Source organism: Notolabrus celidotus, chromosome 17 (genome assembly GCF_009762535.1).
Source record: "Notolabrus celidotus isolate fNotCel1 chromosome 17, fNotCel1.pri, whole genome shotgun sequence".
NCBI classification, from domain to species: Eukaryota; Metazoa; Chordata; class Actinopteri; order Labriformes; family Labridae; genus Notolabrus; species Notolabrus celidotus.
Genome location: NC_048288.1, coordinates 6,732,271 through 6,747,022, shown reverse-complemented (window position 1 = coordinate 6,747,022; position 14,752 = coordinate 6,732,271). Strand labels below are relative to the sequence as shown.

The following is a 14,752-nucleotide window of genomic DNA, read 5'->3' as shown; positions in this document are numbered from 1 at the left end:
TTTGACTACTGTTGTAATCCATATTATGGCAAAACCAGATTATTTTGATTGAAATTATTTTCCTGAAAATAGCAATATCAAGTTAACAATGACGGAGAAGAATCATGAGTTTTCATTAAGCTTAAGGTTCATATCTGTATCACTGATTCTGTGATGCTAGCCGTGGATTCAGCCTCCCCTTCCCCTTAAGCTGTACTTACAGAGTGTTATTTGTTACCTGTTGTTGCACACAAACCTTTAAAAGTGCAGTCTTCAGTCTTGTTTGTCTTGGCAGTGACACTGGTCCTTGTTTGCGCACATTTCGTCCTCCTGACCCGTCATTTCGCCTCAGCATGAGACCCTGCCGCTGTTACGTCACGGAGCCAGTCCAGGCCTAATTGAACCCAGATTGAGAAAGAGTACAGATCCAGCCCACTCTCCCTCACTTCATATAACGGCATGCACGCTCCCTGTAGTGGGTTTTGACTGAAGGGGGACGCATTAAGTCAGACGAGGATAGCTGCAAGTTAATTTGTAACCACTGAGACACTTTGAACCGCTACGAGGAGAGTTTTAACAGACTGCACCATGGCTGGACTCAAGGTAAGGCAACGTTTAATGTTGTCATCATCACTGCTGAAACCATACTGCCACTAAAATATCAGAATAATGCAGCGCCGGAGAAGTTAGCTTTAATGTGCAGAGGTTTTACAACAGTAGATTACTCAGGGAATGAAGAGTATAGGCAGATCCTCTAAATCCTCTTGAAATATGCAAAGTTAAACTCTCCATCTTTAACTTTAGCAGAAACAGTCCGGCTGACTGACTGAAGGGCGGCGTAGCCTCCAACCAATCACAGCGCTTCATTCAGCAGCTGCCCAGATGTGGTCTGAGAAGCTAAACAGCTTCACAGAATGATAATAGTTCAGAGGAAAAGCCTGTTTTTTTAATGTGTTTTTGCAATAACCATTGAAAGTGAAGTACCTCTCAGTGCTCTATTCATCCCAGTACTACTCGGCTGCTCATGTTAGTTAAACTTTTCATAAAAGCTTTTATTTTTCGACACAAGCATTGTTTTCTTGACAGTGTGAGATTGTATCGTCTACAAAGTGATTCGGACGGGACACGTGGATTTTTGTCACTGTGCTGTCAGAGGTTTTAACTCACAAGTATTTAAACAATGAAGGTGACAAAGTGACTCATTATTAGTGACAGTTCATGCGGTGTTTTACTTTGTGAAACGTGTTGGAGTTCAAGCTTTTTCAGCCTGCTTTGCTGCAGTGACAACCTGAAGAAAACCTTACTTGTACATCATTCCTTCAAGAGGCACAAACTGTAGCCTCAAATGTTTTACGCACGTACTTTGCGCACTCGCGACCGCGCACATATGGAAACGATCAATGCTTGAGTGCGCTTTTTGCACACTAACAATGAGTCAGCAAGATTTCTTCACACTGCTCAAGCACGTCTAGGGTGGAAATATAGTGTTAAATAAAAGCAGAGAAGAAGGAAAGTAGAGTAATAACCCTGTTGGAATATTGATCAAAAAGCACTGTGGAGGATGTTTGTGTAATTAGTCAGTCTCTGTAACACAAAAATAATAGATGACTGCGAGGGGGGAAATTTGGCATAACTGCAGTTTGTTTTATCATGGATCTAATGTGAATCAATGTGATAACAATTAACAAAAAGACAAGGCTTAATGACAAGCCTTCAGATTTAATTATAACCAGCGTGAACACATTTATCCTGCATTACAATGAAGCCGCATGGTGTTTACATGTGTATTTGTTGTTTTTTAACTTTAACTTTCTCAAATGGAGAGTTGAATATCTGCTCTTTGATCATAGTACATGAGCGGCTTTCAGAATGAGTTCTCCTCTGAAGACCCTCGCTGTCCAGGGTCTTTACCTGAGGGACAGGTAACTAACACACACACACACACATACACACACACACACACACACACACACACACACACACACACACACACACACACACACACACACACACACACACACACACACACTTTCACTCAAGCTCATTTTGGCTTCCATTTATTCAAATAATTAACTGCTTTACTTTTTTCGTGCTTAAATGAATCACATGAATACTTGATGTGGCACCACAGGAGTTAAGAGATGTGACATTTTCATGAAAAGCAGATCCCAAGAGTTCTGGCTATCTTCATGACATACTTACACACAGTCAGAACCTGCTGCGCTGTGTCTCCTCAGAACAATCCTCAGGTCTGTCCCTATGGCCTCTATGCGGAGCAGCTCTCCGGCTCTGCCTTCACCTGCCCCCGACCAGCCAATAAAAGGAGGTATTCACCCGTTTCTGATCAGCCTCCTTTCTCACAGTAACACCTAATGCAGCTTTTACAAAAATAATGACTTAACTGTGGTTATTTTCTTTCTGTCTCCAGCTGGTTTTACCGCATCTTGCCGTCTGTCAAACACAAGCCCTTCAGCCCTGAGCCCTGTGGAAACCTGACAGAGAACTGGAACGAAGTGGAGCCAGATCCAAACCAGGTACAGAGAGGTGGAAAAGTTCCTGCCTGTTCCTGTCTTTGGGAAAAAGCTGAGAAACTGTGACTCTTGCTTAAACTTACCGGAGCTGTTTACATTTTTAAATCATTCACAGAAATAAGAATGTGACTTGAAGAGGAAAATGTTAAAGTATGAGTTACTAGATTTTGACAGATGTGCCGTCTTGCCAAAAGTTAGCTGTGAAGCATTGTATAGCTGTACAGTTAGCCTGTTAAAACACAGTGGCAAGCAGCTGGTGAGCTTATCCTACCTAAGTAAGTGAATAAGCATATTTCACAAATTGAACAAATGCCATCTAGGAATAACTGACAGATTTTGCTGATGGTTCTGGTAAAGTCAGAGAAAAGCTTCCACACCGATCATCAGATGCTGCTACACTCTGAAAGCTGCACAGGCAAACAGGGCATCACCTTTTAAACTAAGCCACATCAACTTTTCCAGGGCCTTTAATACGTCTCTGTAACAAATAATTCCTTAAGTGATCATGTTCACATTGAATAAGCTGAGTCTGAATCTATTTGTCCCACAGCTGCGATGGCTGCCATTCACCATCCCCAAGTCTACAGTGAAGAAGGTGGACTTTGTGGCGGTGAGTTCAACTTATGTTTTCTGCTTTGCTTTATGATTTTAGATTGATTTTAGACACAGAATGATTTTGTTCATCTCCATGTTGCAGGGTCTGCACACTCTCTGCGGGGCTGGAGACGCCAAATCCCGCAACGGCATTGGCATCCACATGTACACCTGCAACACCTCCATGGTTGACAGGTGTGTGTTTATTTGTGTGCAAATGTGTCCCATTATGTGACAAATGGATGCATTTTCTCATATCAAACAGCTATGAAATCTTTGGTTACACTTTGACAATCATTTCGATGCTCACTTTTTTTTCTTGTTTCAGGTGCTTCAACAACTCAGACGGGGACTTTTTGATCGGTGTGGAAAACGGATGTTGATGTTTTCACTGTCATCTATCACAAGAACAAAGATAGCCCCATCCTCGGTACTTACTCTTCCTCATATTTTTCTTCTTCTCTTCTGGTCTGTTTGTCTCTGTAGTCCCCCAGCAGGGTGAGATTTTGATCACCACAGAGTTTGGGAAGATGATGGTCGAGCCCAACGAGATCTGTGTGATTCAGGTGAGGTCTATATTTATATCTCCCTATTTTTTTTCATTGTGTCTACTACACTTACGCCCCACTTCCATGTTTAGACAGACGCACTGTTGTACTTTTCAAAAGTGACCTTGGAATATGAATAATAGCTGAAAGAGGTTTGTGCTGCAAAAAGCCTGACCACAATATTAGAGCCTTCGTTTTTCTGAACACATCAGTCTTTTAGCATCAGTACATCCCTCAGTTTATGCATAACAGCCCTAAATTTACTTTTACCATCACTTTCTCTGTTTTGTCCAGCAAGGGATGCGCTTCTGTGTGGATGTTTTTGGAGAAACCAGAGGCTACATACTGGAGGTGTACGGAGCCCATTATGAACTCCCTGATCTGGGACCCATAGGTGTGTATATGATTCTACATGCCAGTCTCATTACTCTGTGCCATGTATTGGGTATCTTATCTCTATGGTATTGTATTGTAACATACAATTCTAATCCATAACATTCCATTCAATACTATACTATACCATAAAGTGTCTTGTCGTGTTGTGTTGCATCGTGTCGTATGATAAAGTATCATAACGTAATGTATCATAACGTAATGTAACATAACGCAACGTAACAATGCAACGTAACAATGCAATGTAACAATGCAACGTAAGAACAACTAACATACAGTGTTGTATTGTGTTGTACTGTAGCATGTTGTATCATTAAGTGACATATTGTATCGTATCATATCTTGTATGATATGGTTTGGTATTGTATGATATCTAATTACATCATAACGTAACGTAAAGTAACGTAAAGTAACGTAACGTACCTTAGCGCGTAGAGTGACGTATTCTGTCCTATCATATATTGTATGGTTTGGTATGGTACCTTATCACATCATATCTTTTTGCATCGTAACGCAACGTAATGCAACGTAATACAATGCATCTTACTACAAAGTAACGCAACATAACGCAACATGACGCAACGCAACAGAACTAAATGTGACGTGACGTAAATTAGCGTAACATAATGTTGTCCTGTATTGTCTGGTATGTTGTGGTGTGGTGTCGTACTGTGTCATGAATGTCTATCAGTTATTAAGTCCAGTGCTTTGGTCCTGACTGAATTATCTCTTGAATACTGAACAGATTATCATTTAATTTTTCTACATTTATTCATGCTCCCCAGAGAATGCATCCTAAAGTGCACAGTGATCTTTTGACTTCTTTGTAGTGCATGACGAGGTTCAGCTATGTGCTTCCAAAATGTTTCAGCATCTCTTGGATTTAAGTATCCTAAGAACCAACCTTTCTATCCTTTGATCTATCATGAAGGCGATTAATTGTGTAAATGAAACTGCATCACTCAGTGATTTACTTTATGCCTGAAACCCTGACTTCAGGGGCTGGTTTGGATAAAATAATCAGTATACCTGCTAACACCAACATGTTGTTCTGAGCATGTTATGTCCACATTAACACTACTATGGTAAACATCTGCACCAAACTAACAAATCTAATTATGCATGAATGTTTTGCAGGAGCCAATGGTCTGGCCAACCCAAGAGACTTCCTGTGTCCGGTTGCTTGGTATGAAGACCGCACAGTGGCCACAGGTTACACCGTCATCAACAAATACCAAGGAAAGCTCTTCTCCTGCCAACAGGTGTTTTTTGGTGACATTTCACTCTCTGTACAGACACACACACTCAGTGAATGAGGCAGAGATGTATACCATATTTGCACTATTACCCTATTTAGGTTAGGGTTTGCTACATTAAACACCATCCAACCGCAACAGTGACTAGCTGTCCAAGTGAAGCATGTGATCCATTAGCTGCTTCTGAATGCCGATTGAACTGCCGTCCCTGATGATTTAATCTGGAAGCGTTAGCTGTTATCCGTTCAGCAGGTTTCCGCCTCGCCTCCTTTATGAGCCTTAATCACTTGTAATTAGTTAAGGCATGTAATGGAGGTGCAGACAGCGTACCTGTGAAGCTTTGCTTTGTAGAAAAACCTTTCCCAAGTTAAGCATTAATTTCACAGTATTTCACTCCAGAAATGATCCTGCCCCTCCTGAAATGTCCTGTTGGGTGCATAATTGGATCGACACATAATGTCTGACAGGAGGTTTTTCTCTGAGACAGGAGGAGGTGGGAGGAGAGCTTTGTCAGGGCGGGGGTTGTGGGGTTGTAACCATAGAAACCATGTCAAACCACACAGTTATTATTCATCATGCACAGAAGTACACAAGGGCGAGATACTGTCATTTTCAAACCAAACAAACATGTTCGATCACTGCCTCTATTTGAGCATCCGCCCCGTTATGTGTCAGAGGTGGAGGCTCCTGGATGCACCAAAGACCCTTTTCCTGGTGTCCCCCCTCCCCTGAGCTGTGAGGGTGAGGCAACAGGGGTAAGAAAAATAAGGTGGTGGGGGGGACTCAGGGCCTCATCCTCATGGAAGATGCTGCTGCTCCCGTCTGGTCCTGCTGTTTTGTTCCCCCGCAGAGCGCTGAAATTGCTCAAATTAACTTATTATTTGCTTGACTGGGCCAATATGTTTGTGTTTTGTGTGCATGTGTGTGCCAGCGCTCACTCTCCTCCCTTTTTCCTTTCGTTTTAATCGAATGTAGTGGAGTTACCACGGATGAGTGTCCAAGAGAGTACCTGCACCGGGTTTCCTGAAGGCCTTTTTGTACGCTAACTGTTGTAATTGTGTGTGGTTATGGTTTCTCTTGGTGTTTATGTACATAAATCGACTTAAGAACATGCTTGTGTATGCATATGTGTGTGGGAGGTTTGATATGTGTGTATCAGCTGTTGGTGTGTTGGAGTGTTGGTGCACATGTGTGTAAGGAGCACACAGGTCACGCAGGAGGTAGCTTGAGTTGTAATGAACTATATTGATTTTTGAACTGCTGTTGAATGTCTTTTTTTGCAGGGACATTATCAGAACAGAGAAACTATATAAAATTGCTGCGGTTTTAACAATCAAGATAAAGAAATATCTCTGCACCCACTGTTACAGCTGCTCCCCCCCCCCCCCATAACTGCGCTACAACAAGCGTCGAAATGCTCAAAGTTTGGGAAAGTTTGATTGTGAAGCCAATTACCCCATAATACCTGGAGCCTCGCTTCACAAAGAACAGGGGGAATGAAAGAGACGAAAGAATGAAAGAAGCACACCCTCTTTCACAATCAACCCTTTTCATTATTACCAGTTTTTTTCATCTCTTTATGTCAAGAAGTACTCTCTCTTGGAATTTAAGATTACAAAGACATTATTCATTATTCCTTTTTGCTGTGAAAAGCTCAATTTAAAGTCTTTTGTGTTTGTTGCTGGGGTAGACTCGTCTTATTTGTTTCGTTCTGTGCTCTGCATGTAGGATTTCTCTCCGTTCAATGTGGTGGCGTGGCACGGAAATTACACGCCGTACAAATACAACCTGAAGAACTTCATGGTTATCAACTGCGTGGCCTTCGACCATGCGGTGAGAGTTTGAAGACCCAGACAGATTCATTCATTCATCTCTCTTTGGTTTCTGCCTTTGTAAAGATCTGACCCCAACCTTCATTCATTCATTCATTCCTTTAGGATCCGTCTATCTTCACCGTGCTGACTGCCAAATCCACACGACCTGGTGTGGCCATTGCCGATTTTGTCATCTTCCCCCCTCGGTGGGGTGTGGCTGACCACACCTTCCGACCTCCATACTATCACCGTAAGACCTCAGAGCCTTTCTTCACTTCTGTGGTTGCTAGTCTACATTTTCAAGCAGAAGCCCTCGAAGAATTGTAATCACAAGGATGTTTAGACGAGTCCTAATTAGAATTATGGATTTAACAGGAATGTCACATTTTGTCTAGTGAGGCTGATTTCTGTCTTATGTGAAATGAAACAAGCCAGTCAGAAGCTAACATCCCTATTAACCCAACACAGTGGTTGAGTAAATGATAGTAGTGATAACAATCCATCCGCTCTGTCACTGTTTCCTCCACAGCACCTTTTGTCTGTTTCCACCACAGCTCTCTTACACCACCTAGTGGACATGACTGTTACAGCTTGATATTCAGAAAGCAAAGTGTACCTGGCACAGTGTTGTGTTACAGCTCCACCTGTTTATCACTTTAGGTAACTGCATGAGTGAATTCATGGGTCTGATCAAAGGCCACTATGAAGCAAAAGAGGGGGGTTTCCAGCCAGGAGGGGCCAGCCTGCACAGCGTGATGACCCCACATGGACCGGACGCTGAATGCTTTGAGAAGTGCAGTACTGGAGAGCTCAAACCTGAGAGGGTGGCTGAGGGAACCATGGTAAAAAATGAATCTATATTAACCTCAAATGGGAAGTAAAGTAGTGATGTTTGAGGATTAAGTGGCTTTTCTTTCCCTCAGGCGTTCATGTTTGAGTCCTCCTTCAGTATGGCGGTGACCAAGTGGGGTCTGCAAACATGCCAGAGACTTGACAAGAGCTACTACAAGTGCTGGGAACCTCTGCGCAGCCACTTCAATCCAAACTGGAAGCCCAGCAAACAGTAGAAACCATCCATCCATCCATTATCTTGACCGCTTATCCCGTCAGGGGTCACGGGGGGCTGGAGCCTATCCCAGCTGGACAGGTCGCCAACCTATCACAGGGCACAGTAGAAACCTCGAGACAATAATGGAATCAAATAAAAGTAATAAGATTTCAGTTTGATTAGGTCTGCATATTTGTTTCTGGCAAGTCATGCTCAGAAGTATTCATGTTGAATGCATCTCCTTACTCTGGACAATAAATACACCATGAAATGTCAACTTTAATGTCCTGCAAAAAATAAAGCTGTGGTGGAACTCTGAATGTGACTTCCACTGCACCTCGCAGATTAAGTGAGTACTTCATCAGCACTATATGTAAAAAATTCTCAAATGCACTCAATGTATCTGATACGCAGGGTTGGCATGACCGGTTGCCTCTGGTGGCTAATGTTAGCAAACCTAAGATTTTAATGTAGAACAGATATAATCAGTCATGTAACTGAATTTAATTTTCTCCTTTACTGTCATGTAAGTTTGATACATACCAAATCCAGGTTCAGTATATCCTAACAAACATCTTTTCTATTGTAGATCATTACATAATACTGCATTCCATACCTCTGTCACTGGATGTGTAAATTGTGCACAAGCACATATGATATAAAATAAAATAATGCCCATCTGTGTCTCAATAATCAAACCCACTTGACTGTTTTTGACAATAGCATTTTATTTCATATATAGTAATTACATGGACTGGCAGCACTCAAACATAAAGGAGCTCATGATGACAAACTGAACTTGCGATCCAGGGTTCCAGCCTTGATCATCGCCTCCTTCCTATCCTGTAACACAAACAACAAACACGATGGGTTGATATGGTTTCATGGTACAGAAATGTTAACCCTGAGATCATGGAGACGTCAGAGTGAAGGAGGCAAACATAAGAGCTTGTCAGTGTGACGATCACACACAGCAGTCTCTTTTGGGCAGGGTGTAGAAGCTGAATCTTCATGACATTAGCGAGGAAAATGAGAGCAGGCAGCATTTCAAGTCGGGGATCAATTTCAAACATGAATGGAACTGAGAAAATAAAAAAAACAGATTAACTGTGCTCCTACAAATAATTAAGTCCCCTCCTTAGGCCTTTCTGATATGTGTTCGGTACACAAATTTTTTTTAAGCTTCCGTTAGTGAAAAACAACAAATGAAAGTTATTTTCCTTTATTAGGAAGTTATAAAACAACCTACAAAATAATAGATGAAATCATAAAATCATGCAGAACACCCTCCAAGCATTGAATGTGTGCAGATTTCCTGTTTGGTGAGTAAATGTCAGAGATCTATTCACCACATAACCACTACATATCTGTACTAGGGATGTACACAATTAATCGATTATCGATTAATTGATTGTTACGACTTTACTCGAAACACTCATTTTTGTTTTCAGTTTTCCGTCACATGGAACAAACATCATGTGGTCTCATATTACACTCAGCTATCAGGGAGGTGTTTTAAGTTTGAAGCATGTTTCGATGTGAATCAGCTGTTAAAGGACAACGACATGAAGGACATTTCTCCATCTTTAGATACAAAGCCAACAGACTGTTGGGAATTGCTAGTACGCTATGTTTGCAGAGCAGCAACATCAGAGCCGTCTGGACCGATTCTGACCCGGTTACGCTCCCGGCTGACACTTGACCGCGCACACGTGCTCATTTTTCTCAATAAGAACAAGTAGACAGAAAACTGGACACTGTGAATCTGAAGAACTTCTCTGTTAGTATTATGATCCTTCACTTTATAAGACTATGTCAACGGAGAATATTTTTATGAACCTGATCGTTGATAATCAGCATGTTAAACATGTTACCCGTATTCAATACCGTCAGTTACATGCATTTTGTTGCTGTGAAAATATAATTTAGAGGGAAAAAACGTATTTGGCCTGTTTTTGACATAAGAATAATGTTTTTCAGGGTTACCACTCTTTTCCAGAGATCATTTTCCAGGACATTTCCAGTGATGATCAAGCTGGTATGACTATCTAAATTGAGTTCCTCATTTAGTTCCTAAATAGTCTAATATGTTTCTCTCAGTGGAAGTCTACATTGAAAGACGTGCAGTCTATGGCTATCTATGAAATCATCTCTTACATACTTAAAAAATATGGCAAATTAATTATAGAACAATGCAACCACAGATGTAGTGCACTTCACTTTATAAGTGCAACCAAGTAACAATGATGGCCAACTCTCATCTCACCTTTCTCTTCCTTCAAAAAATATTAAATGATCTAAGTAAAAAACAAAAGAGCCTGCAAAGGAATCTGGAAGCTGCCTTACTGAAATAAATAAATAATAATAATCAGAGGATCAGTGCATAAACTGACCTAAATAGAACTTAATGACAAAAATGGCCACAAATGTTGAATGGGGATGTGTTTTTTTAACATTGTCAGGTCGCACACAGTCATGTTGGAATAATTTTTCAGGACAATTTGTGATTTTCCAGGACATTTGACTTTTTCTCCCATTTTCCAGGTGTTTTCCAGTACTGGAAAACTGGTCAACTGTTTTCCAGGTTTTCCAGGACGCGTGCGAACCCTGTTTTTTTTTAATTGATTAATCGATAATTGATCGTTAACATTTCCAAAAAGGAATGCCCAACGCCACTGTTTACTACTTTGAACATCCAGCGACTCTGATGAAACCGGGTTTTAAGGACTTTATGACAAAACTAAAGTGAGCCTTCAGCTTACACGTCTGCACCAAACAGAACGGGCCGAAACGGTTCAGTGCGAATACATGTCCTATTAAACCTCTCCAATACAGTAATAACTACATTCATATGTACAGTTGCTGATACTTTGAACACCAGTATGACACTGGTGTTCAAATGGTAGATACAGATCCAATCACAGGAAGCAGTAGGGGTTGGGGGAAAAATCCTCAGGCATTTGTTCTTTATGAGAGAGAATTTTAAGCAGCAGCAATAAGAGAGCATGTAATGTCTTGTTTAAAGTCAGTTTTTGGTGATCCTATTTTGGTTTAAGTCCATTAAGCCTGCTCTTCATTACGCCTAAAGAACCTTAGTGGACCAAAACTGACAAAACACTTGTATCAAATGGACGATATTAGAGTCAGTGCTTGAGGCATTTTTAAATCTGTTAACAGATGTTAACCTCTGTCCCTCTATCTGTAATAATAGGACTTTAGTTAAACACAACAGATGATGTAGTCATTGAATCTGCTGCTTAAAGAACCAAAAGTGAAGCCCTGTCATCCATAATTATGTTATGATCATTGAGCTTAAAGAGTTAGTGCATCTAATCTCATACCCTGTCCGTCTTGAAAAGAAAGTAGAGGCCGAAGAGCGGTACGACTCCACACAGTGCGCCCAGCAGGGATGTCTTGAATGTGGGCCTGAAGTTTGGGTAGGGGTTGGTGCGTGCATACACCCAGCGTGTCAGGGCTGGATCTTCCTGTAATGACAGAATGATGCAATTCAATTAACTGACTGTGTGCTATAACAAAAACAGGAAGACAACATGAACACAGCGTTTCAATGTAGCACAAAAGATAATTAATGAGGACAACATGATAAGATGAGCAGGGCTCTCTCACTCTGATGGAAAGCTTCACTGAAGCCTCGTCTGTTTCATTTCTATAGGACAATATAATCACATATTTATTCCATTTCATTATCATAGGTGATGTGAATCAGTGAATATGTTTTGATTATGGTCTAGTTTTTACAACTGAGCCATTTCTAAAACGTATCTCTAAAGTGTCTCATCCCTTATTGGAAAATAACGTTCTACCTGTTTTTTTCTCTCATGTTTTTAGTGATTGTATTGTACTTGCAGGTTCAGTGAAAGCCGTCAAAATTAATCTCCTCTCCGCTTTACAGTGGAATACTTCTTGTAACACATTTAGACATTTTTCTTGCGCTGCAGAAATATATATACGTCCCACTTTGTCTGTAATTTCCCAGGTTAATTTAACTGACTGAGTTTCAGGTAAAGACGTCACTTGAATAAGGTTGTTACCTGGCTTGTATGACCAAGTGATAATCACATTACTCTTTGGCTACTGCAGTGTTAAAAATGGATTGATCGCGTTTAAAACCATATAATATTTTGCCCCAAGCCCTTCACAAAATTCCATCAAAGATTTCAGCCTCACTGTCAACAACTCAACCATATTTCTCTCACCTCACATCCGCAACCTTGGTATAATTTTTGACAGCATCACGACACCCAGCTCACTAAATCTGCGTTCCTCCACCTCAAGAAAATCGCCTGCCTCCGTCCACTTCTTCCATTCTCTGCCGCTGAAATAATGAATCCACGCCTTCATCACATCCTGCCTTGATTACTGGGACAGCATCATCTATGGAGGGGTTCCCAAACTGTTCAGCCCGTGACCCCCAAAATATAGGTGCCAAAGACTCACGACCTCCACTGTCCCTCTAAGCGATTTAATGTGTCTTCATTTAGCTGGCCTGCAGAAAATAAGCCTACCTATATGAGCATGTGTCTGTGTTTCCTGTGCCGTTATGAATTAACCTACTGCAACTGATGCTTTTGATAATTAACCGTTCACTAACCCTAAACTTAGGAGTCATCTGGGAACAAAGAAAGGCAGAAAACTCATTACATTTTATATTTTCAAGGTTTTATTTCAAGTTTAGCTACTATTTTTGTCAATATTACTTACTGTAATGGGTAAAATGTACTATTTTTAGATAACTTTAAAAAAACTAAAAACATTCTGGAAGACATCTCAGGACCCACCATTTGTGTCTCGTGACCTCCCAGGGGGTCCGACCCACATTTTGGGAACCCCTGCCCTACTACATCCATTCTAAAATCCTGCTCCTCACCCACATCCCTCCACCACCAACCCCCTTCCTACCTCACTGACCTCCTCCACATCCCCTCCCTCTGGAACTCACTCCCCACACACATTCAAGATTGTATGTAGGCCCAGTACAAAAGATTATCAAGGATCCTCATGAATGGACTGTTGGTATGATTACGCATCCACCTGACACACGCTGTAAGGCTCAGGGAGAGTTGCATCCCGGGGGCCGTTAGAGCAAAAAAAACAGTAGGAAGAGGAAAACACACCATGAAAGACCATAAACACCCCTATTATTCCAAACTTACAATACACATGACACTTTACTGGTACTTTTCACTTTAACCATGCTAACCTGAAAGACATTCAACACATTTAACACCCACTTCTACTTCTGCCACTTTACATCTTAAGAACACAGATTTCAATTTGACTTACATACATCACACTGTAAATGCACTTTATTCTATTTCTTGATCTTGTTTTGATCGCACTGCCTTTTAAGTGTAAGGTCATATATTTTTGAGTTAATTTGATCTCAAGTCCTCTTTACCTTGTCTTGTATTCCTGCATTGTCTCAGAGTTGACTCTCTTTGTACGGATTTGTCATCTTTTGTCTTAACTATTTGTCAGTGTCCTTGAGTTCCTGAAAAGAGCTTTATGGAATACATGTATTTTTTACATTATTATTATTATTATTATTATCATTATTATCATTTATTCTTCTTTAGCTGTTTGACTATAACCAGTTGACCGCAAAGCAACTCATAGGATTGTATTGTTAAATAAATTAAAATATCCTGAATGTTTACATCGCTTTAAGTTACATTACAATTGAGTGAACATTTCATATCCTAATCAATACTCTCTTCATGAATCTGCAACACCTGACTAAACGTACGAAGAAGAAACTCTCTCCTACATCATGTTTAACATTTAAAACAACCTCACACTCCTTTTTGACTTAAAGTTACTTACATGGACCCTCATATAAAGATTCTGTGACTGAACAGGCAGGTATAAGTCCAAACATTAACTGGGCTCCAGGTCTTCTGCTAGTTTAGAATGCCCCCAAAAAGGCACATTATTCCCTCCACACCTGAACACATGTAATCAACCTACTTTAGCAAGCTAGCTAACCTTTGTGTCACAGTTAACTAAAGTAAAACACAAGTGTTCGTGTGGCTTCATGACATGCTAACATTAACAACCAGCCTGGACTGTCTTCAAGGGTGACATTGCTAGCTAACAGTTATCCACTTACAACGAGCTCCTTCCTGTGCGGGTTATTCAGCTGAGTTTGATACTGTCTCTTCAGGTTGGCTCTCAGTGCTGCCCTGTCTTCTTCGGCACGACGCTTCTCCGTGGAAAGGTTGAAATACTCGTTGGCGTCCAGTGTTTTTGGCCGAGTGGCCAAGGGCGCCTCTCGGTAGTCCGCCATGATTGTTTGGTGACTGTTCTTCTTCTTCGTGAGTTTTTACTGGCGGTTGGCAAACAACTTCTAGGTGCATTACCGCCCCCTACTGGTGTGGAGTGTGGACCGGGAACTATTAACTCTCATCTCTAAGAAATAATAATAATGATGATAATACAAATAAATAAACAAAGAAATACAAAGAAATAAAAATGATACTAATGTTTCTAATAACAAATTTAAGTAATACTATCAAAACTATCCTCTGTATCAACTTAGTTCTATTAAAAAACTCAAGCAAAAATCTAT

The 14,752-nt window shown here is 40.8% G+C and overlaps 2 protein-coding genes across 2 annotated transcripts; one reads left to right on the top strand and one right to left on the bottom strand.

The window, feature by feature from the left end:
- The first annotated feature begins 239 nt into the window (after positions 1 to 239).
- hgd (homogentisate 1,2-dioxygenase) lies at positions 240 to 8,854 on the top strand. The gene is made up of 14 exons (XM_034706805.1): positions 240 to 582; positions 1,830 to 1,901; positions 2,217 to 2,305; positions 2,408 to 2,513; positions 3,061 to 3,120; positions 3,208 to 3,299; positions 3,433 to 3,467; positions 3,591 to 3,670; positions 3,947 to 4,046; positions 5,183 to 5,307; positions 7,030 to 7,134; positions 7,239 to 7,365; positions 7,776 to 7,957; positions 8,039 to 8,854. The coding sequence occupies exons 1-14, from the start codon at positions 568 to 570 to the stop codon at positions 8,180 to 8,182; spliced, it is 1,332 nt and encodes a 443-aa protein (XP_034562696.1). The 5' UTR covers positions 240 to 567; the 3' UTR covers positions 8,183 to 8,854.
- A 17-nt stretch (positions 8,855 to 8,871) lies between these two features.
- On the bottom strand, positions 8,872 to 14,516 carry ndufb4 (NADH:ubiquinone oxidoreductase subunit B4). Its single transcript, XM_034706806.1, has 3 exons — positions 14,294 to 14,516; positions 11,505 to 11,648; positions 8,872 to 9,006 (listed from the first exon to the last, which is right to left on the bottom strand). Exons 1-3 carry the CDS (start codon positions 14,468 to 14,470, stop codon positions 8,944 to 8,946), a joined length of 384 nt encoding a protein of 127 aa, XP_034562697.1. The 5' UTR covers positions 14,471 to 14,516; the 3' UTR covers positions 8,872 to 8,943.
- Positions 14,517 to 14,752: the final 236 nt, after the last annotated feature.